The 20936-nt window shown below is 43.3% G+C and overlaps 1 protein-coding gene across 2 annotated transcripts; it reads left to right on the top strand.

Moving 5' to 3' along the window:
- Window positions 1–198: 198 nt before the first annotated feature.
- LOC110497897 (protein NLRC3) lies at window positions 199–19736 on the top strand. 2 transcript variants are annotated; one of them, XM_090211323.1, is made up of 13 exons: window positions 199–371; window positions 2894–3030; window positions 3177–3293; window positions 3412–3525; window positions 3644–3757; window positions 3875–3982; window positions 9127–9211; window positions 9731–9959; window positions 15478–17284; window positions 17578–17751; window positions 17885–18058; window positions 18244–18290; window positions 18446–19736. In XM_090211323.1, exons 2-13 carry the CDS (start codon window positions 2927–2929, stop codon window positions 18982–18984), a joined length of 3612 nt encoding a protein of 1203 aa, XP_090067449.1. In that variant the 5' UTR covers window positions 199–371; window positions 2894–2926; the 3' UTR covers window positions 18985–19736. The 2 variants fall into 2 exon arrangements, with proteins under 2 accessions (XP_090067449.1, XP_090067450.1); XM_090211324.1 differs by having other exon boundaries at window positions 18174–18290.
- Window positions 19737–20936: the final 1200 nt, after the last annotated feature.

Below are 20936 nucleotides of genomic sequence, written 5' to 3'. Positions count from 1 at the left end.
TTTAGCAAATTCTGAACATATTCTACGAATTGCAATTCATAACATGGCATATGAAATGGATGATGGAAATCCACAAATTAATATATACCATACAAAATGTAACATATACTAATTGGATTGTTCCAGATTTACTTTACTATGTTACGTCTACCCCTGAGTCCAGGTTGGGACGGTTCACCAGTAAAATTTGAAGAATTAGCATTCATGGTTGAAATGTAAAATGGTTAGGGTTACTAACTACAATCCGCAGCCTCTGATAATTTTTTTAATTTTCCATTCCACTAGCGCCTATGTTTGATGACGTGCGCCCATAGAAACACATTCATTTGGAAAGTGAAACTTCACTCGAACACGCATTAGATCGATGAAAGGTAGGCTTTAAAATACGTTTTAATATTAAAACCGTCAATGTTTTTTGCTGCAGAACTGCACTCTAGGGGTGTGGGGTTTATATGGACAGATAATTTACATTCAGTGTATGACAAGAAGAGATACAAATAACTCCGATTGTAAAACGACTTCTCTTTTGAGTTATATATATGGCTAATATAGACTGTCGAAGTCATTTTGTAGATGTCCATTTCTAAAATAACAGCGAATATCACTTGGTCTTAAAGCTGTAATAACTTTTTGGACGATGACCAAATCCAAATATAAATGGGAGTTATACATCTGCAGTTGCTATTTTAGCATGTAAATCTTGGTGGGGCAAAAAAGTGGGATGCATGCCAGCAAAGCCACTACACAACACATTAATTGCAGTATAACGGTGCCCACGAACTGTTAGGGCCTACATAAAGCTGTCCCAACATCTTAGCACTGCAACACCTGGCTATATGCGGAGCCTTGTCTGGCAGCGAAACAGTTCATTCAGCCTCATTTACTCCTTTTTTTTTTAAACATAGCTGATATGGTTGACTTGCCTAAACAAATGTGGTTTCTAATAACAATTGAGATGTACAAACTATGGCATAAGGGGACGACAAGCGGATAAGAGGCATCCGTAATTTCAATTAAGACATTAATGAGCGAGCTAGGACGGACGTAACGTTACTCAATAACTATTTGTTTAGCCCTTTTGAAATATACAGCGACAGAATTCAGAACATGGGCCGTTCTTACAGTGTTCTCCCTGTACACCAAGTCAGAACCGGAAGTGGACACCTCCCACAGCAGGTTGGGGATTGTGCAGGCGGCCATCCTTTTTCCTCTCCTTTCTACCTCACGCGCATGCCTGGAAGAGAGGGCAATCTCTACTGCAGAGAATGGGCACGGGCAGTTTAGGAACAGCCCCTGCGCGCATCTGGCACTCCCCCCTTGGAGCGGTTATCCACACTGGCACAGCTGGGTACCTCTTCATGTACACAGGACACTGTCACCTCCTCATCTCCTGGTTTGTCTTTCCCCTCTCTTGTGAGCCACTGCGGTTGGGCCAGGGTCACCATGCTGCCAGAGTCCAGCAGAGCGCTGGCATCGACGCCATTGATTCGTACAGGAACCACCAGAGGGGCTGTCTGTGTGTGCCCAACAGGAGGTGACTTAACTCGCCATTCGGGTTACCCCGGAGCTGGGGGGATGCAGAGGGCATGGACTCCTCCCGGCCCGGGAAGCTCCACGCAAGGTGTCCCGGCATGGCACACTCATAGCAGAGCCTCTGATCTAGGTCCAGCAGCGGATGTCGGCGTTGGTTCAGGTCGCCCTCCCGCTTCACAGCCTCGGCTGGTTCCGTCCAGGCCCCCTTCAGCCCCTCGCCTCTCTCTGTGCTTTTCTTCCCCCTCCCCGTGTCCACTCTCTCATCCCGGGCCCCTTTCAGCAGGTCCTGGGTGTTCTGGTGGGTTTCCACCTCTGTCAGCAATTCCTCCAGGCTCTGGGGGTTCTGCATGCTCTCCGACTTCATCTCATATGGGAGGGCCATCCTTCCATCTGTGCCGTCCTCTCGAAGGTGCACAAATACATCTCCACATCATCTTCCTCCATTAATTTAACCAGGAACTAATTTGGGCTAGACTCCTCAGCCATCCCATCCTTCATCTGGGCTACATCTGCTACCAGTCTGAGGTTTTGTTGGTGTTGTTCCTCCAGTGCTCGCTCCTGGAGAGCCTGTTGCTTCTGCTCGCTGAGGATAAACTGAGCCACCAGTTCCTCCATGGTAATCTCTGTACTCTCAACCGCACGGCACCCAAAGCTACTGAGATGCCCGCATTCTCCACCATATGTGGTAATCCGTGGGGTGTTGGGTTGAGCGTGCAAAGATTAACACAGAGACAGGGAGGTTCTAGTCAGAAAACACGACTTGACTAGGCAACAAAATAAACATAACAAAATAACGTAGGTTTGGCTCGGTCGTTCTTCTCAGGGTCTGCTCCGTGTCTGTCTCTCTGTTTTTCCTTGCGGTGTGCCACGGTGCTCCCTTTATGTGGCCTGCACACTCCCCTAATTACCTCTACTTGGAGCCATCAGTGTCGGGGTACCCAGCCCATGTACTCCCAGCAGAGGGAGCCAGCGTTGCGGCATGTACCTCCCCTCTATCACCAAGAGGGTGACCTCCCGGGATACCACAATGTATGTGTATATGTGTAGCTAAACAGGTGGGGCTCTGCCACAACAATACAACGAGAATGGCCGTCCTTAACTAGGCTATACAGAACGAGTGCCTTGCTGTGACAGTGATTGGTGAAAAGGTCATTTATGCATAGCAGCTCTGTTGCAGTGATTTTCTGTGCTGTTTTCACATTCCTTTGTGTAAGCCTTAAGGTGGTGTAAGCTACAGTTATTTGCCATACCAAACCTTCTGTAATGCACCCAGTCAGAACACTCTCAGTACAAGTTTTCTTGATTTATTTTCCAGGCTGCCCTGAATCTCATCTTACTTGTTCCCTTTCTTTTTCTACAGTAAAACAGAGAGGAGGGGAGCACTGCCTGTAAAATGAGTTTCTCTGGGGAGAAAGAGAGGAGTGGCACTGCTTCTAAAAGGAGTATTTCTGGGGACAGAGAGGAGGGGGCCACTGCCTCCACCAATGTAACAGAAAGGTGAGTAAAAAAGAGATGGTGTTATCTTGTGTATCCATCTCAAAGCTCAGCAGTGATAATATGCAGGGATGGAAATTAAATTAGCCTGTATTTTTCAGAGTGTGCTAAACTAGCTTGTCTGAAGATCTGTCTTTGTTGTGTTAAAGCCCAATCCAGAAGGAGAGACCAGTCTCCCCTGTACCTAGCTGTCTGTCCATGAAGAGTGACAAGTCAATGGGGCATCCCATAGAGTTCCAGAGGAGAGATGTTTCTACTGATCACAAGTTTGTGTTTGATGATTTCCTTGACCCTCTCCTTTTTACCATGTTGTGAAACTAGCAGAATATGTACTTATTCTGAACATAGTTTTAACAGCTCTGATTACTGTGTTCCTTTCAACAGGAACCAGATGGAGAGACCAGACTCCTCTACACCCAGCTGTCTGTCCATGAAGAGTGACAAGTCAATGGGGCATCCCATAGAGTTCCAGAGGAGAGATGTTTCTACTGATCACAAGTTTGTGTTTGATGATTTCCTCGACCCTCTCCTTTTTACCATGTTGTGAAACTAGCAGAATATGTACTTATTCTGAACATAGTTTTAACAGCTCTGATTACTGTGTTCCTTTCAACAGGAACCAGATGGAGAGACCAGACTCCTCTACACCCAGCTGTCTGTCCATGAAGAGTGACAAGTCAATGGGGCATCCCATAGAGTTCCAGAGGAGAGATGTTTCTACTGATCACAAGTTTGTGTTTGATGATTTCCTCGACCCTCTCCTTTTTACCATGTTGTCAAACTAGCAGAATATGTACTTATTCTGAACATAGTTTTAACAGCTCTGATTACTATGTCCTTTCAACAGGAACCAGATGGAGAGACCAGACTCCTCTACACCCAGCTGTCTGTCCATGAAGAGTGTCAAGTCTATCGGTCATCCAATAGAGTTCAGAGACATCACCATAAGACAACGGTAAGTGATCTCAGAGACCTGTTGTGGTGTTCGGTGGTCCAGGAAGCGTAAACTGAAAATGTCAACATCATTATATATATAATTTTATTAACATGAACAATATGTGATTCAAAACATGTAAAAGTTGTAAAAACATGTAAAAACAATAACACAGAGTTACACATGGAATAAACAAGCGTACAGTCGATAACACAATATAAAAAAACAACACTCCAGTGTGTGCAAATGGCGTGAGGAGGTAAGGTAATAAATAGACCATAGTAGCGAAGTAATTACAATTAAACAAATTAACACTGGAGTGATAGATGAGCAGATGATGATGTGCAAGTGGAAATACTGTTGTGCAAAAGAGCAGAAAAGTAAATAAAAACAATATGGGGATGAGGTAGGTAGATTGGGTGGGCTATTTACAGGTGGGCTATGTACAGCTGCAGCGATCGGTTAGCTCCTCAGATAGCTGATGTTTAAAGTTAGTGAGGGAAATATAAGTCTCCAGCTTCAGCGATTTTTGCAATTTGTTCCAGTCATTGCTAGCAGAGAACTGGAAGGAAAGGTGGCCAACTGAGGTGTTGGCTTTGGGGATGACCCGTGCAATATACCAGCTGGAGCGCGTGCTACGGGTGGGTGTTGTTATCGTGACCAGTGAGCTGAGATAAGTCGGATCTTTACCAATCATAGACTTATAGATAACCTGGAGCCAGTGATTCTGGCGATGAATATGTAGCGAGGGCCAGCCGGCAAGAGCATACAGGTCGCAGTGGTTGGCGGTATATGGGGCTTTGGTGACAAAACGGATGGCACTGTGATAGACTGCATCCAGTTTGCTGAGTAGAGTGTTGGAGGCTATTTTGTAAATGACATCGCCGAAGTCAAGGATCAGTAGGATAGTCAGTTTTATGAGGGTATGTTTGGCGGTGTGAGTAAAGGAGGCTTTGTTGCGAAATAGGAAGCCGATTTTAGATTTCATTTTGGATTGTAGATGTTTGATATGAGTCTGGAAGGAGAATTTACAGTCTAGCTAGACACCTAGGTATTTGTAGTTGTCCACATATTCTAAGTCAGAACCGTCCAGAGTAGTGATGCTAGTCGGTAGGGCGGGTGCGGGCAGCAAATGGTTTTACTAGCGCTTAAGAGCAGTTGGAGGCCACGGAAGGAGTGTTGTATGGCATTGAAGCTCATTTCGAAGTTAGTTAACTCAGTGTCCAAAGAAGGGCCAGATGTATACAGAATGGTGTCGTCTGCATAGAGCTGGATCAGGGAATCACCCGCAGCAAGAGCAACATCATTGATATATACAGAGAAGAGAGTCGGCCCAAGAATTGAATCCTGTGGCAACCCCATAGAGACTGCCAGAGGCCCGGACAACAGGCCCTCCGATTTGACACACTGAACTCTTATCAGAGAACTAGTTGGTGAACCAGGCGTGGCAGTCATTTGAGAATCTAATGCTGTTGAGTCTGCCGATAAGAATACGGTGATTGACAGAGTCGAAAGCCTTGGCCAGGTTGATGAAGATGGCTGCACAGTACTGTCTTTTATCACTGGTAGTTATGATATCGTTTAGTACCTTGAGCATGGCTGAGGTGCACCCGTGACCAGCTCGGAAACCAGATTGCACAGCGGAGACTGTACGGTGGGATTCAAGATGGTCAGTGATCTGTTTATTAACTTGGCTTTCAAAGACTTTAGAAAGGCAGGGCAGGATGGATATAGGTCTATTACAAATTTGGTCTAGAGTGTCACCCCCTTTGAAAAGGGGGATGACCGCGGCAGCTTTCCAATCTTTGGGGATCTCGGACGATACGAAAGAGAGGTTGAACAGACTGTTAATAGGGGTTGCAACAATGGCGGTGGATAATTTCAGAAAGAGATGGTCCAGATTGTCTAGCCCAGCTGATTTGTACGGGTCCAGGTTTTGTAGCTCTTTCAGAACATCTGTTATCTGGATTTTGGTGAAGGAGAAGCTGGGGAGGCTTGGGCAAGTAGCTGAGGGGGGGTGCGGAGCTGTTGGCCAGGGTTGGGGTAGCCAGGAGGAAAGCATGGCCAGTCATAGAGATATTATTCGGGCTTTTGGAGTTAGAGCAACAGGAAGCAAATTTCTGTTTGAAAAAGCTAGCCTTTGCTTTCCTGACTGACTGCATGTATTGGTTCCTGACTTCCCTGAAAAGTTGCATATCGCGGGGACTATTCGATGCTAGTGGAGTCCGCCACAGGATGTTTTTGTGCTGGTCAAGGGAAGTCAGGTCTGGAGTGAACCAAGGGCTATATCTGTTCTTAGTTCTAAATTTTTTGAAAGGGGCATGCTTATTTAAGATGGTGAGGAAATTACTTTTAAAGAATGACCAGGCATCCTCAACTGACGGGATGAGGTCAATATCCTTCCAGGATACCCGGACCAGGTCGATTAGAAAGGCCTGCTTGCAGAAGTGTTTTAGGGACTGTTTGACAGTGATGAGGGGTGGTCATTTGACCGCGGACCAATAGCGGATGCAGGCAATGAGGCAGTAATCGCTGAGATCCTGATTGAAAACAGCAGAGGTGTATTTGGAGGGCAGGTTGGTCAGGATAATATCTATGAGGGTGCCCATGTTTACGGATTTAGGGTTGTACCTGGTGGGTTCCTTGATAATTTGTGTGAGATTGAGGGCATCTATTTTAGATTGTAGGACTGCCGGGGTGTTAAGCATATCCCAGTTTAGGTCACCTACCAGAACGAACTCTGAAGATAGATGGGGGGCAATCAATTCACATATGGTGTCCAAGGCACAGCTGGGAGCTGAGGGGGGGTCTATAACAGGCGGCAACAGTGAGAGACTTACTTCTGGAGAGACTATTTTTTAAATTAGAAGCTCGAACTCTTTGGGCAAAGACCTGGAAAGTATGACAGAACTTTGCAGGGTATCTCTGGAGTAGATTGCAACTCCTCCCCCTTTGGCAGTTCTATCTTGACAGAAAATGTTGTAGTTGGGTATGGAAATCTCAGAATTTTTGGTGGCCTTCCTAAGCCAGGATTCAGACATGGCAAGGACATCAGGGTTGGTGGAGTGTGCTAAAGCAGTGAGTAAAACAAACTTAGGGAGGAGGCTTCTGATGTTAACATGTATGAAACCAAGGCTTTTTTGGTTACAGAAGTCAACAAATGAGAGTGCCTGGGGACACGCAGGGCCTGGGTTAACCTTCACATCACCTGAGGAACAAAGGAGGAGTGGATGAGGGTACGGCTAATGGCTATCAAAACTGGTCGTCTAGTGAGTTGGGGACAGAGAATAAAAGGAGACGATTTCTGGGCATGGTAGAATAGATTCAGGGCATAATGTACAGACAGGGGTATGGTGGGGTGCGGGTACAGTGGAGGTAAGCCCAGGCACCGAGTGATAAGAGAGGTTGCATTCCTGGACGTGCTAGTTATGCTGGGTAAGGTCAGCGCATGTGTGGGAGGTGGGACAAAGGAGGTATCTGAGGCATGTTGAGTGGGACTAAGGGGCTCCGCAGTAAACTAAACTAAAGGCATATTGACATTTGAGAGAGACATAAAGTGAGGCATAAAGCAATCACAGGTGTTGATTGGGAGAGCTAGCTAAGACAACAATGGGTAAGACAACAACAGCTAATCAGCTAAGACAACAACAACAGGTAAAATGGCGATGAATGGGCAGAGAGGGTCGGTTAACTACACACAGGGCCTGAGCCAACTGATAAACAAAAAATAAATAAAATAGAGTTCCCTGATTAATGAACATTCCAGCAGGCATCAGCTATGTAGCCAAGTGATCATAGGGTCCAGTGAACAGGGAAGCCGGGTACAGGGTAGTTGTTACTACGCTGGCACGTGGGAGACACAGCATTTAAAGTTAGCAGGCCGGGGTAAGTAGAGGCGTCTGCTCCGACATCCGGCAAAGGCCGGTTGAGGGCACAGCGGATGGAGTTACGTCGGCGGACAAAGGGTCCAGGCCAGATGGCGAAAGAGGTATTGTAGTTGTAGTAAGCTAGCTTCGGGGCAGGGGCGTTTGCCACTATAGCCACTCGGTAGCAGCTAGCTAGCAGCGATGATCCGATGCAAAGCTTACGGCAAGGATCCGGTGGAGTAGTGGATTCTAGCCGTGTTGGGGTAGAGTCCGGGAGGCATCGGCTGTGTAGCCGAGTGATCACAGAGTAGTCCGGGAGGTGGGCCTGGCACAGGGCTAGCTTCGGGGCTGGGTCACTCGGTGGCAGCTAGCTAGCTGTGATGATCAGGAGTAATGGTCCAGGGTTTACGGCAGGAATCCGGCATTGTAGTGGAGAAAACAGTCCGATACTGGCAGCCTGGCAAGTATTATTCAGGCTTAAAAAACGTCTGGTGTCTGTGCAGAAGGTAAAGGCCGCTAGCAGTGGCTAACATTGACTAAATAGCTAGTAGCTAATTAGCTGGTTAGCTGATGGCTAGCTGGTTAGCTTCTGATGGCTAGCTTCTGATGGCTAGCTTCTGATGGAGGTTCTGGCTATGAGGTCTAAAAATGAGCGGATCCGTGTCACATTAGGTGAGGCGGGTTACCGGAAGGTATATTTAATTTAAAAATGGAAAAGAGATTGAAAATAAATTTAAATATATACAAAAAATACGAAGAAAAAAAAAGTACACGAGAGGACGACAAACCACGTCTGCACTGCGACGCCATCTTTGATTGGACAGATTGTACATGCGCTGCTTTCTGCAAGCATGGACAACGGAACATGTGTAACAATTGTAACCAAGATGTAACATGGCAACCTAATTAACGTTGCTATGGGAAATAACCCAAAACAATTTCAAATATGTACATTTTAATTAATGTGCAGCTTTTACAAGTTGAAGGTCAAACTATTAATCTTAATAAAATTATCTACATAATGATGTTGACATGTTTTGCTTCCTGGACTATAAAACACCTTTTCTGTAGCCTTTTTTGGTGGGTGGACTATTTATGTAACACAAAAATTATTTGTACCGGGTGGGTGATTTCTTTCTGGACATCTATGGTCATCAGCCAGGGAACCAACACTGCTCAATACTTTTCTCCTTGTACATCTATTGGTGGCGGAGAGGTGCCGGGGGCATCTCTGTGCCACCCCCTGTAGCTGGCCTTCCTTCAGTTGTTGTAAAGTGAAATCTTATGTTTTGTCCACAGAGACAAAAAGGAGAGATCAGAGTCAGAAGTTCCCAGTGGTCAGTCTTCCCAGAGTCATCAAACAGAACTGTCTTCCATATTCAGGGTGGGCTGGCTTATGTCTCACATGTGTTATTCGGCAGTGTTTAATCTACTTCCCCAGAGTCAGATGAACTCGTGGATACCATTTTTATGTCTCGGCATGCAGTTTGAAGGAAGTTGCTAACGTTAGCGCAATTGCTAACTAGTGTTAGCGCAATTGCTAACTAGTGTTAGCGCAATGGCTGGAAGTCTGTGGTAACTGCTAGCATGCTAGTAGATACCATAGACTTCGTCATTGCGCTAATACTAGTTAGCATTGGCTCGCAAAACTACCTCTAACTTCCTTCATACTGGATGCAGAGACATAAAAGGGCTTCATTGCCAAAATCCCAAAGTATCTCATTAACATATAATGTATTTTTGGTTGCATATCAAATTTGATTTGTCACATGCGCCGAATACAACCTTACCGTGAAATGCTTACTTACAATTTCCCTTACTTTCCCAACCTCAGTATTTTGTATTATATCTTTGTATTCATATACATACTGTATTGGTTTTCACACCCTTTGATCCATTTCAGTTGGTTGAAAAAAATGCCATTGCTTTGGTAAAACGGGAGCTGAAGAAGTTCAAGAAGATTCTGTGTCCAGATCTCCCAGAATGCTTTGAGAGTCAGACAGAGGATAAGGAATTGGTGGACGCTGAAGATGTGGAGCAGGAGAGCATTCCCAGAGAGGGGGCGCTGAAGATCACACTGCACATTCTGAGGAAAATGAACCAGAAGGAGCTTGCTGACACACTGGAGAACAGTAAGAGGTTCCTGGCTTTATTCCTTAAAGGGGAAGTTCACCCCAAAATACTTCTGGACCATTTATAATGATTGCCTGGCTGTTTGTCAGTAGGGGAGAGTGGGGTTGAGCCTTTTTTTATTTATTCAACATCACTCTGTCGAGGGAAATATAGTATTATTTATAATAAAGAGATATACATATATTTCAGGATTGTGTGTATCCCTGGAAATAATCCGAATTAATTTAAACATTACAGTTCTGAAAACATAGCTTGTCCAAAAAAAGTGATCTCTGGGTATGGGGTAAGTTGATCCACGGGACAGGGTAAGTTAAGCTCCTACACATTTCTGTACTGAATGGAATATTACCAGAACCTTTTAAAAACCATGTGTATCTTTATTTCTGAAACACAAACATGCTTAACACCTCACAAATATTTGGTACTTTAAAAAAAACACTTTTAACATAGGCCAGGTCCTGTTGTTACCTCATATCCCAGTGATAATACATTGCATGGCCATTGGCTCAACTTACACTAAGGCATACATTTTGACTATATTAGCCCCATACAGCTACTACGGTGCACTTTCATGTTAGGTGTAAGACCGCATATTGAAGCTTATAGAGACTCCAACTGATGTATAGAACAATCTTAAAATGATCTACTTTGTTTTAGATGCAAGCATCAGGAAACCTCTAACGCAATAAATTCAATTGACTTGGTGATTTTTTTTCAAATCACCTAACTTGCTTACCACTTTTTCCATGTGGTTTCTTCCTTCACAAATCAAATCAAATTTATTTATATAGCCCTTCGTACATCAGCTGATATCTCAAAGTGCTGTACAGAAACCCAGCCTAAAACCCCAAACAGCAAGCAATGCAGGTGTAGAAGCACGGTAGCTAGGAAAAACTCTCTAGAAAGGCCAAAACCTAGGAAGAAACCTAGAGAGGAACCAGGCTATGAGGGGTGGCCAGTCCTCTTCTGGCTGTGCCGGGTGGAGATTATAACAGAACATGGCCAAGATGTTCAAATGTTCATAAATGACCAGCATGGTCAAATAATAATAATCACAGGCAGAACAGTTGAAACTGGAGCAGCAGCACGGCCAGGTGGACTGGGGACAGCAAGGAGTCATCATGCCAGGTAGTCCTGAGGCATGGTCCTAGGGCTCAGGTCCTCCGAGAGAGAGAAAGAAAGAGAGAGAGAATTAGAGAGAGCATACTTAAATTCACACAGGACACCGGATAAGACAGGAGAAGTACTCCAGATATAACAAACTGACCCTAGCCCCCTGACACAAATTACTGAAGCATACATACTGGAGGCTGAGACAGGAGGGGTCAGGAGACACTGTGGCCCCATCCGATGATACCCCCGGACAGGGCCAAACAGGAAGGATATAACCCCACCCACTTTGCCAAAGCACAGCCCCCACACCTCTAGAGGGATATATTCAACCACCAACTTACCATCCTGAGACAAGGCCGAGTATAGCCCACAAAGATCTCCGCCACGGCACAACCCAAGGGGGGGGCGCCAACCCAGACAGGAAGATCACATCAGTGACTCAACCCACTCAAGTGACGCACCCCTCCTAGGGACGGCATGAAAGGGCACCAGTAAGCCAGTGACTCAGCCCCTGTAATAGGGTTAGAGGCAGAGAATCCCAGTGGAAAGAGGGGAACCGGCCAGGCAGAGACAGCAAGAGCAGTTTGTTGCTCCAGAGCCTTTCCGTTCACCTTCACACTCCTGGGCCAGACTACACTCAATCATATGACCCACTGAAGAGATGAGTCTTCAGTAAAGACTTAAAGGATGAGACCGAGTTTGTGTCTCTCACATGGGTAGGCAGACCATTCCATAAAAATGGAGCCTATAACCTATAAGTATATAAAAGCATGGATGAATTTTTCTGCATAATTTCTGGACAGAAAGTTTCTGATTTTTGCAATGTTACGTAGATGGAAAAAAGCTGTCCTTGAAACAGTCTTGATATGTTCGTCAAAAGAGAGATCAGGGTCCAGAGTAACGCCGAGGTCCTTCAGTTTTATTTGAGACGACTGTACAACCATTAAGATTAATTGTCAGATTCAACAGAAAATCTCTTTGTTTCTTGGGACCTAGTTTGTCCGAGTTTAAAAGTAGAAAGTTTGCAGCCATCCACTTCCTTATGTCTGAAACACAGGCTTCTAGAGAGGGCAATTTTGGGGCTTCACCATGTTTCATTGAAATGTACAGCTGTGTGTCATCCGCATAGCAGTGAAAGTTAACATTATGTTTTCGAATGACATCCCCAAGAGGTAAAATATATAGTGAAAACAATAGTGGTCCTAAAATGGAACCTTGAGGAACACCAACATTTACAGTTGATTTGTCAGAGGACAAACCATTCACAGAGACAAACTGATATCTTTCCGGCAGATAATATCTAAACCAGGCCAGAACTTGTCCGTGTACACCAATTTGGGTTTCCAATCTCTCCAAAAGAATGTGGTGATCGATGGTATCAAAAGAAGCACTAAGGTCTAGGAGCACGAGGACAGATGCAAAGCCTCGGTCTGATGCCATTAAAAGGTCATTAACCACCTTCACAAGTGCAGTCTCAGTGCTATTATGGGGTCTAAAACCAGACTGAAGCATTTCATATACATTGTTTGTCTTCAGGAAGGCAGTGAGTTGCTGCGCAACAGCCTTTTCTAAAATCTTTGAGATTCGATATAGGCCGATTAGTTTTTTATATTTTCTGGGTCAAGCTTTGGCTTTTTCAAGAGAGGCTTTATTACTGCCACTTTTAGTGAGTTTGGTACATGTCCGGTGGATAGAGAGCCGTTTATTATGGTCAACATAGGAGGGCCAAGCACAGGAAGCAGCTCTTTCAGTAGTTTAGTTGCAATAGTGTCCAGTATGCAGCTTGAAGGTTTAGAGGCCATTATTATTTTCAACATTGTGTCAAGAAATATAGTACTAAAACACTTGTCTCTCTTGATCCTAGGTCCTGGCAGAGTTGTGCAGACTCAGGACAACTGAGCTTTGAAGGAATACGCAGATTTAAAGAGGAGTTCGTAATTGGCTTTCTAATAATCATGATCTTTTCCTCAAAGAAGTTCATGAATTTATTACTGCTGAAGTGAAAGCCATCCTCTCTTGGGGAATGCTGCTTTTTAGTTAGCTTTGCGACAGTATCAAAAAGGAATTTCGGATTGTTCTTATTTTCAACAATTATGTTGGAAAAATAGGATGATCGAGCAGCAGTAAGGGCTCTTCGATAGTGCACTGTACTATCTTTCCAAGCTAGTCGGAAGACTTCCAGTTTGGTGTGGCGCCATTTCCGTTCCAATTTTCTGGAAGCTTGCTTCAGAGCTTGGGTTTTTTCTGTATACCAGGGAGCTAGTTTCTTATGAGAAAGGTTTTTAGTTTTTAGGGGTGCAACTTCATCTTAGGTGGTTAACTGATTTTTGTCCTCTGACGTCCCTGGGTAGACAGAGGCAGTCTGGAAGGACATCAAGAAATCTTTGTTGTCTGTGAATTTATAGCACGACTTTTGATGTTCCTTGGTTGGGGTCTGAGCAGATTATTTGTTGCAATTGCAAACTTAATAAAATGGTGGTCCGATAGTCCAGGATTATGAGGAAAAACATTAAGATCCACAACATTTATTCCATGGGACAAAACTAGGTCCAGAGCATGACTGTGACGGTGAGTAGGTCCAGAGACATGTTGGACAAAACCCACTGAGTCGATGATGGCTCCGAAAGCCTTTTGGAGTGGGTCTGTGGACTTTTCATTTTGAATATTAAAGTCAACAAAAATTAGAATATTATCTGCTATGACTACAAGCAGATAATATTCACAGACTGAAATTATCACAGACTCCATGAAATCTTCCCTAAATATTTGGTCAAATTATTCATTTTTGCATATGGTTTCCTAGAAACAAGGGTGTCTCAACTTCCCCCTTTGGCTCAACTTACCCCCCACCACAGGTATATTGCTTTGGTATATAGTTTTCTGTGTTTTTATATCAAGATGGTACATTTCCGAAATGACCTAAAATGCATTAAAAGCTATGTGTATTTATTGTTGCATAAACAACGATTGGTGTCTCGGGATTGAATTGCCAAAAAAGTATGTTTTTTAATGTAAAAAGGTTATTGATTATTTTGGGACTGGTTGAAACCGGGTTCTGTTCACACACTAAAAAATGCTGGGTTGTTTGGTTGACCCAACAGCTAGGTTGCAGGCATTGGGCCATTTATTACTATTTTTTAAACAGCTTGGCTATTGATGCTGGGTTATTGAGATATGGATTGTATAGTTATTTTTGACCACCCGTGAGAGTAGATGTCATTCCAGTTCATCTGTTCTGTTATCTGTTCTGTTGTATTGTTAAGGTTGAACACTGATACACTTGTTTAAGGCTCATTAAAGCTTAAAAACTATGTTGGGATATGCAAATATGTTATGAATTTTATATTATAATATGCAAAAAAATATTAAAAGAAAATAGAAATTTGCAGTGTATATACATAACATGATGAACAGGAATGACTTTAACTGGTGGCCAAAAATAATGATCTGAAAGCCACCTCCCTAATAGGCCACACCTCCTGAAAATAACCTAAGGATTACAGCTGATTGTTAAAAATAAACCAACTAATGAAAATTGAAAAAAAGTGTCTGATCCTTAAGAGGTTATTAAATTAACCCATGTTTGGGTAATCCAAACAACCCAACATGCTTGGTTGTTTACACAACCCAACTGGCTAAGTCAAAACAACTGTTCTGCCTGTGATTATTATTATTTGCCCATGCTGGTCATTTATGAACATTTGAACATCTTGGCCATGTTCTGTGTTCTGTCCAATATTTACCCAGCACTGGGTTACCGAATAACCCAAAATGGGTTGTTTTTAACCCAGCATTCTTTGGGGGGGTTTACCGTCTTTCCACTATGGATGGAAAATATGCAACCATTCAAGGTACAGTAGGTTGCTAGCAAGCTAAATTGCTAACACCTGTAGTCACTACAATGTCATTTATAACGTTATTTGTTTGCCATTCGGCGAGCTACTGTAGCTTGTGATGTATTTGGCTTGCTACTGTAACGTTATCCTGTCCGACTGACTGTTTTTTTTTGTTCTTTGCTTTGTGATGAAAGTCCCTTTTCCATTACTTATATAATACTAATAAGCAGTCCTGACCTAGGTCCCGACTCATGATGCGTATTAATCTACTTCCTGGATTTCAATACAAAAATAACAAAATAAATTGTCAAATATTTGCCTACTGAAATAAGTTAGCAGAAAAATGATGTAGAGAAAGTCATTAAAATGACTATTGCAGTCATGGGATGGGGGGTGGTGGCAAAAGGGCCCAGAAGTGTTTTTGGGTGAACTTCCCCTTTTAATACTCATTAAAATTACATTTTCTTTTTACATGTTTTTCTCAATGAAGTGAATAGGTTATCATAAATGTCCACTTGATTCTCAACGCTTTACTAAGGTAACACATGAGTGATGTCTGCATTTTCAGGTCTTCTAGGTGAGCTTGCTGTGTGTCAAAATAAACTCAAATCCAATCTGAAGAGGAAATGTGAATGTGTGTTTGAGGGGATAGCTAAACAAGGAAACCCAACTCTTCTCAACAAGATCTACACAGAGCTCTACATCACAGAGGGTGGAAGTGGAGAGGTCAATAAAGAACACGAGGTGAGACAGATTGAGACAACATCCAAGAGACCAGCAGCACAAGAAAAAGCAATCAAATGCAATGACATCTTTGAATCCTTACCTGGACAAGACAAACACATCAGAACTGTGTTGACGAAGGGAGTCGCTGGCATCGGGAAAACGATCTCTGTGCAGAAGTTCATTCTGGACTGGGCTGAAGGAAGAGCAAATCACAATATCCAATTAATCTTTCCTCTACCTTTTCGGGAGCTAAATTTGATGAAAGATAAGAAATACAGCTTGATGGAACTTCTTCATCACTTTTTCAATGAAACCGCAGAATCTGAAATCTCTAACTTTGACAAATGCAAGGTTCTGTTTGCCTTTGATGGTCTGGATGAGTGTCGACTTCCTCTAGACTTCAACAACGAGGGCTGTTGTGATGTCACAGAATCAACCTCAGTGGACGTGCTGCTGACAAACCTAATCAAGGGCAATCTGCTTCCCTCTGCTCTCCTCTGGATAACCTCCAGACCTGCAGCTGCCAATCAGATCCCACCTGAGTATGTTGACCAGGTGACAGAGGTACGAGGGTTCAGTGACCCACAGAAGGAGGAGTACTTCAAGAAGAGATTCAGTGATGTGAACCTGGCCAGCAGAATCATCACACACATGAAGACATCAAGGAGCCTCTACATCATGTGCCACATACCAGTCTTCAGTTGGATCTCTGCCACAGTTCTAGAGAAACTGTTGGAAGCACAGAGTGGAGAGATGCCCAAGACTCTGACTGAAATGTACAACCACTTCCTGATCTGCAACATACTGCGCAAAACACAGAAATATCCAGAGGGACTAGAGAAAGCTGAGACAGATTCACAGAGGAAAGCAGATGCAGAGATGATTCTAAAACTGGGGAAACTAGCCTTTCAACAGCTGGAGAAAGGCAATCTGATCTTCTATGAGGAAGACCTGAGAGAGTGTTGCATCGATGTCACAGAAGCTTCAGTGTACTCGGGAGTGTGCACACAGATCTTCAGAGAGGAGAGTGGGCTGTACCAGGAGAAGGTGTACTGCTTCGTGCATCTGAGCATCCAGGAGTTTCTTGCTGCTGTGTATGTGTTTGTCACATTCAACAATGACAATGTAAATCTAATGGCAGAACCTGAAACCACTACCAGAATACTTCAGTTGTCTGAAGACACGTCTGCAACCATCCTCCACAAGAGTGCTGTTGACAAGGCCTTACAGAGTGGGAATGGACACCTGGACCTGTTCCTCCGCTTCCTTCTCGGCCTCTCAATGGAGTCCAATCACACTCACTTACTAGACCTATTGATACAGACAAGAAACCGCTCACAGACCAATGAGGAAACAGTCAAATACATCAAGGAGAAGATCAGGCAAAATCCCTCTCCAGAGAGGTGCATCAATCTGTTCCACTGTCTGAACGAACTGAATGACCATTCTCTAGTGGAAGAGATCCAAAGCTACCTGAGCTCAGGAAGTCTCTCAGAAGCCAAACTCTCACCTGCACAGTGGTCAGCTCTGGTTTTTGTGTTACTGACTTCAGAAGAGGAGCTGGAGGTGTTTGACCTGAAGAAATACTCCAAATCAGAGGAAGGTCTTCTTAGGCTGCTGCCAGTGGTCAAAGCCTCCAGTACAGCTCTGTAAGTATACATCTATGAAACAATATTTTGTTTTAAAATAGAGACAGATTTCATAAGGTATCTGAGAAAGTAGTTTTGTTTGGCAGATATTTTAATGTAAACTAGACATAATAGAGGTCCACATTTGAGTACCACATTTGATCTCAAGAGGAGTAGGTAGGGTAGTACTCCTTTAAAGTGACATTGTATTATTTCCATTAAGATAGCTGAAAAACCACAGCAAGGGGATATTAACATATGACTGGAACTTTAAAAGCGTGATATTGTGTTGTTTTCGTATTCCCATTGTGTAGGCTGAATGGATGCAACCTTTCAGAGCGATGCTGTGAACCATTAGCCTCACTTCTCAGCTCAACCTCTTCACAGCTGAGAGTGCTTGACTTGACTGACAACAACCTGAAAGATTCTGGAGTGAAGCTGCTCTCTGCTGGACTGGAGAGTCCACACTGTAAACTAGAGAAACTGAGGTCAGTACTTCTCCCATTTGTACATAAATTAACATAACCTTGATGTGTAGCAGCCTTTCACATGGCATGGATAATACTTGGGATGTCACAGAACCAATAGGTCTATGTCTAAGAGTGACAAGTCTTTTTGCAGGTTGTCATTCTGTGTGGTCACAGAGGAAGGCTGTGCGTCATTGGCTTCAGCTCTGAGAACAAACCCCTCCCATCTGAAAGAGCTGGACCTGAGCTACAATCACCCAGGTGATTTCGGAGTGAAACTGCTCACTGCTGTACGAGGGGATCCAAACTGCAGACTGAAGAAACTCAGGTAGAAATATAATTGATGTTAATCATAAAACTTAAGTTGATGAATGTACTTTTTTGACACAACTACTGCGAACAATTGTATGATATTGAAAGATATCTTTTGTATTTTTGAACAGACAAAACATATCCTATGATTCTAATGGTGTCTCACACCCTAAAATATGGTGGTGTTCTGTTTTGTCACAGCGTGGACCATAATGAAGAGTGTTATTTGAAATCAGCACTCAAGAAATGTAAGTCTTGGTTGCAGTGAAGAATGACTATATTTGAAGTCTTGAAATTTGGGCAAAACTCTTAACCTTACCTCATCCAGTTTTTATTCTACCTATTCAGATTTGAGGTGCAAATCTGTTGTCTTACTTTAAATGTGTATTTGTGTCTCTATCAGATGCCTGTGAGTTGACCCTGGACCCCAACACAGCACACAATGACATGACTCTATCTGAGAAGAACAGGAAAGTGACACGGCTTGAAGATGAGCAGTCGTATCCTTATCACCCAGAGAGGTTTCTGTTCTGGAAACAAGTGCTGTGCAAAGAGCGTCTGACTGGGCGCTGTTACTGGGAGGTGGAGTGGAGAGGCCTAGAGGCTCACATAGGAGTGGCTTACCATGGACTTGACAGGCAAGGACGGGGTGATGAGTGTGGGCTTGGTTACAATGACAATTCCTGGGCTCTCAGTTGTTATAAAAACTACTTCACTACCAGGCATGATAAGACTCCCACTACCATTCCTATCCCTCCTTCCAGCACCAACAGAGTAGGAGTGTATCTGGACTGGTCAGCCGGCACTCTGTCCTTCTATAGTGTCTCCTCTGACACACTGACTCACCTGCACACATTCCACACCACATTCAGTGAGCCACTCTACCTAGGAATTCGGCTTTGGTGTCATGATTCCGCAGTGTCCCTGTGCCAGATAGAATAGCCTGTTCCTACAGTCCTCTCCCTGCCCATCTTTAGAGTCCCTGCCCAGTAAGTCCCCAGCACACCTCCCCCTTGAAAATAAAAAATAAACATCTAGCTTGCCTAACACTCACACTTGTCTTTTCTTACCAGCACTGACTTTGCTGATAGCTGTTTTTTTTAAGTTTTACTTACCATGACTGTGATATGTGGTTGTCTTAGCTACCTTAAGTACAAACTGTAAGTCGCTCTGGATAAGAGCGTCTGCTAAATGACTTAAATGGAAATGTACAATTCGCTGAGCCCCTCTATGCAGGGTTTAGGTCTGGCATCATGGTTCTGTGTCTGTGACATGTAGAATAACTTCCTGTTCTTACAAGTCAGAGTAACAACCACATCTTGAGGGAGATCCACTTAAAAGTTATACATGTATCTATTTCTTATTCTTTCTCATGTTCAGCATCAATACTCTGTAAATGTTTATTTTAATGTAGGTAGTCTACATACTGTGTGTGTTATTCATTGAAGCATATCATATGTACTAAGTAATGTGATGTATGTCGGGAATAGCAATTTAAATTAAATACTGTATCTAACTATGCATACATATGAACTTATCTTACATTGTACTTATCTTACATTGTACTAACAAATATCATTTGTTTTACAGGCAATAAAGTGTGTATTGTTTCATTCTATGTCCTGTCTTTGTCATGTAAAGTCCTGTTCTCATGTAAAGTATATTCTGCTGTAAATAAAACTAGCTTTTCAGGATTCTGACTTCGCTGCGTTTGTTCTGATGCCTCAGTCATAATTGTATCCACAGAAATATTATGAATCGAAATATAGCTGCGAGCAGCAATGAACGGGGTTCACAGGATGACAGAAAGGACACCAGATCAGTTGGGTAACAAAGCAGCACTATCATGTAGGAACCATTTTCCTTTATGGGCAATCAGTGAAACATTACCATGTTTCTCTCAAATCGTTGAGATTTACTCTACTGAAATCAAAGGCGTATTTATAATGTTGGAGCACAATCGTAATGTATATTTGTCCATCTTATAAAGACAACATAAAGAATGGTTTACTTTGAAAACAAAGGCATATTTATGATAGTGTTGGAGCACAATCCTTTGTTCAACAAACATTCACACACTAACTATAGCAATTGGTTTATAATTTAAGACCTAATCACAGCTATAAGAATAAAATGTTAGTCTTTGTTCAACATTTACACAAAATAGGTAAACAGCAATGTATGCACAGTAATGTAATAGAATGAAAAGTAACTGAAATAAGCAAATCAAACGAGTCCAATCCACTTCACTCAATGAAAATAGATTTTCAGCTATTTATTTCTGCACTTGTTTGTCTGGAATTGTTAGATTACTTGTTAGTGCAGTAATATCTGTCGGAAATAGAAGCACAACATTTTCGTTATACTCGCATTAACATCTGTGAAACGTGTGTTTCTGACCCAAAGAATTTGATTTGATGTGTCTTTAGAGTCACTCCCCCTTCTCCACCATCCATTTCTACTTTCTAGTCTATCAAAAGGCATACTGTTGAAGCTCCCTCCAATTCCTGTGCCCGGTACAGGCAAAACACTTTGGCTAGCAAGTAGATATTTTCCTGCCACTCCAGGAAAGCCAGTATGTGTGTTAGGGGTTTGTTTCAGCGTCTGGTGGCAGAACCTGAACAGACGGCCGGAAGGATGCTGTTCTGGGGATTTTCTATTTCCTCTGTTTGCTCCTTCCACACTGCCCCCCTCTGCTTCGTGGCCTACAGCTTCCACTGAAGGAAGGTAGCAAAATCCTCAAATGGCATCATTGAGTTGATCTGTTTTGTAAGTGCAGATGGCAGTGTATGTGACTGGGACACTGACCGTTTCACTCTCTGCAGTAACATAATGCCAGAGCTGAGTGACTCCAGGAGTTCTCTGGGCTGGTGTTAATAGCAGAGCAGATCCAA

The sequence above is a fragment of the Oncorhynchus mykiss genome, chromosome 19, assembly GCF_057628025.1.
Source record: "Oncorhynchus mykiss isolate SJ-2025 chromosome 19, ASM5762802v1, whole genome shotgun sequence".
Classification (NCBI taxonomy): Eukaryota; Metazoa; Chordata; class Actinopteri; order Salmoniformes; family Salmonidae; genus Oncorhynchus; species Oncorhynchus mykiss.
The sequence above is the reverse complement of the archived record's forward strand: the minus strand, read 5'-3'. Positions and strand labels throughout refer to the sequence as shown.

Bases quoted from the DNA above. Each gene is read 5' to 3' on its own strand.
- LOC110497897 (XM_090211323.1), top strand. From the start codon at position 2,927: ATGAGTTTCTCTGGGGAGAAAGAGAGGAGTGGCACTGCTTCTAAAAGG. The intron at 17,285-17,577 runs GTAAGTATACAT...CCCATTGTGTAG, and splicing joins AAAGCCTCCAGTACAGCTCT to GCTGAATGGATGCAACCTTT. The intron at 18,059-18,243 runs GTAGAAATATAA...GTTTTGTCACAG, and splicing joins TGCAGACTGAAGAAACTCAG to CGTGGACCATAATGAAGAGT.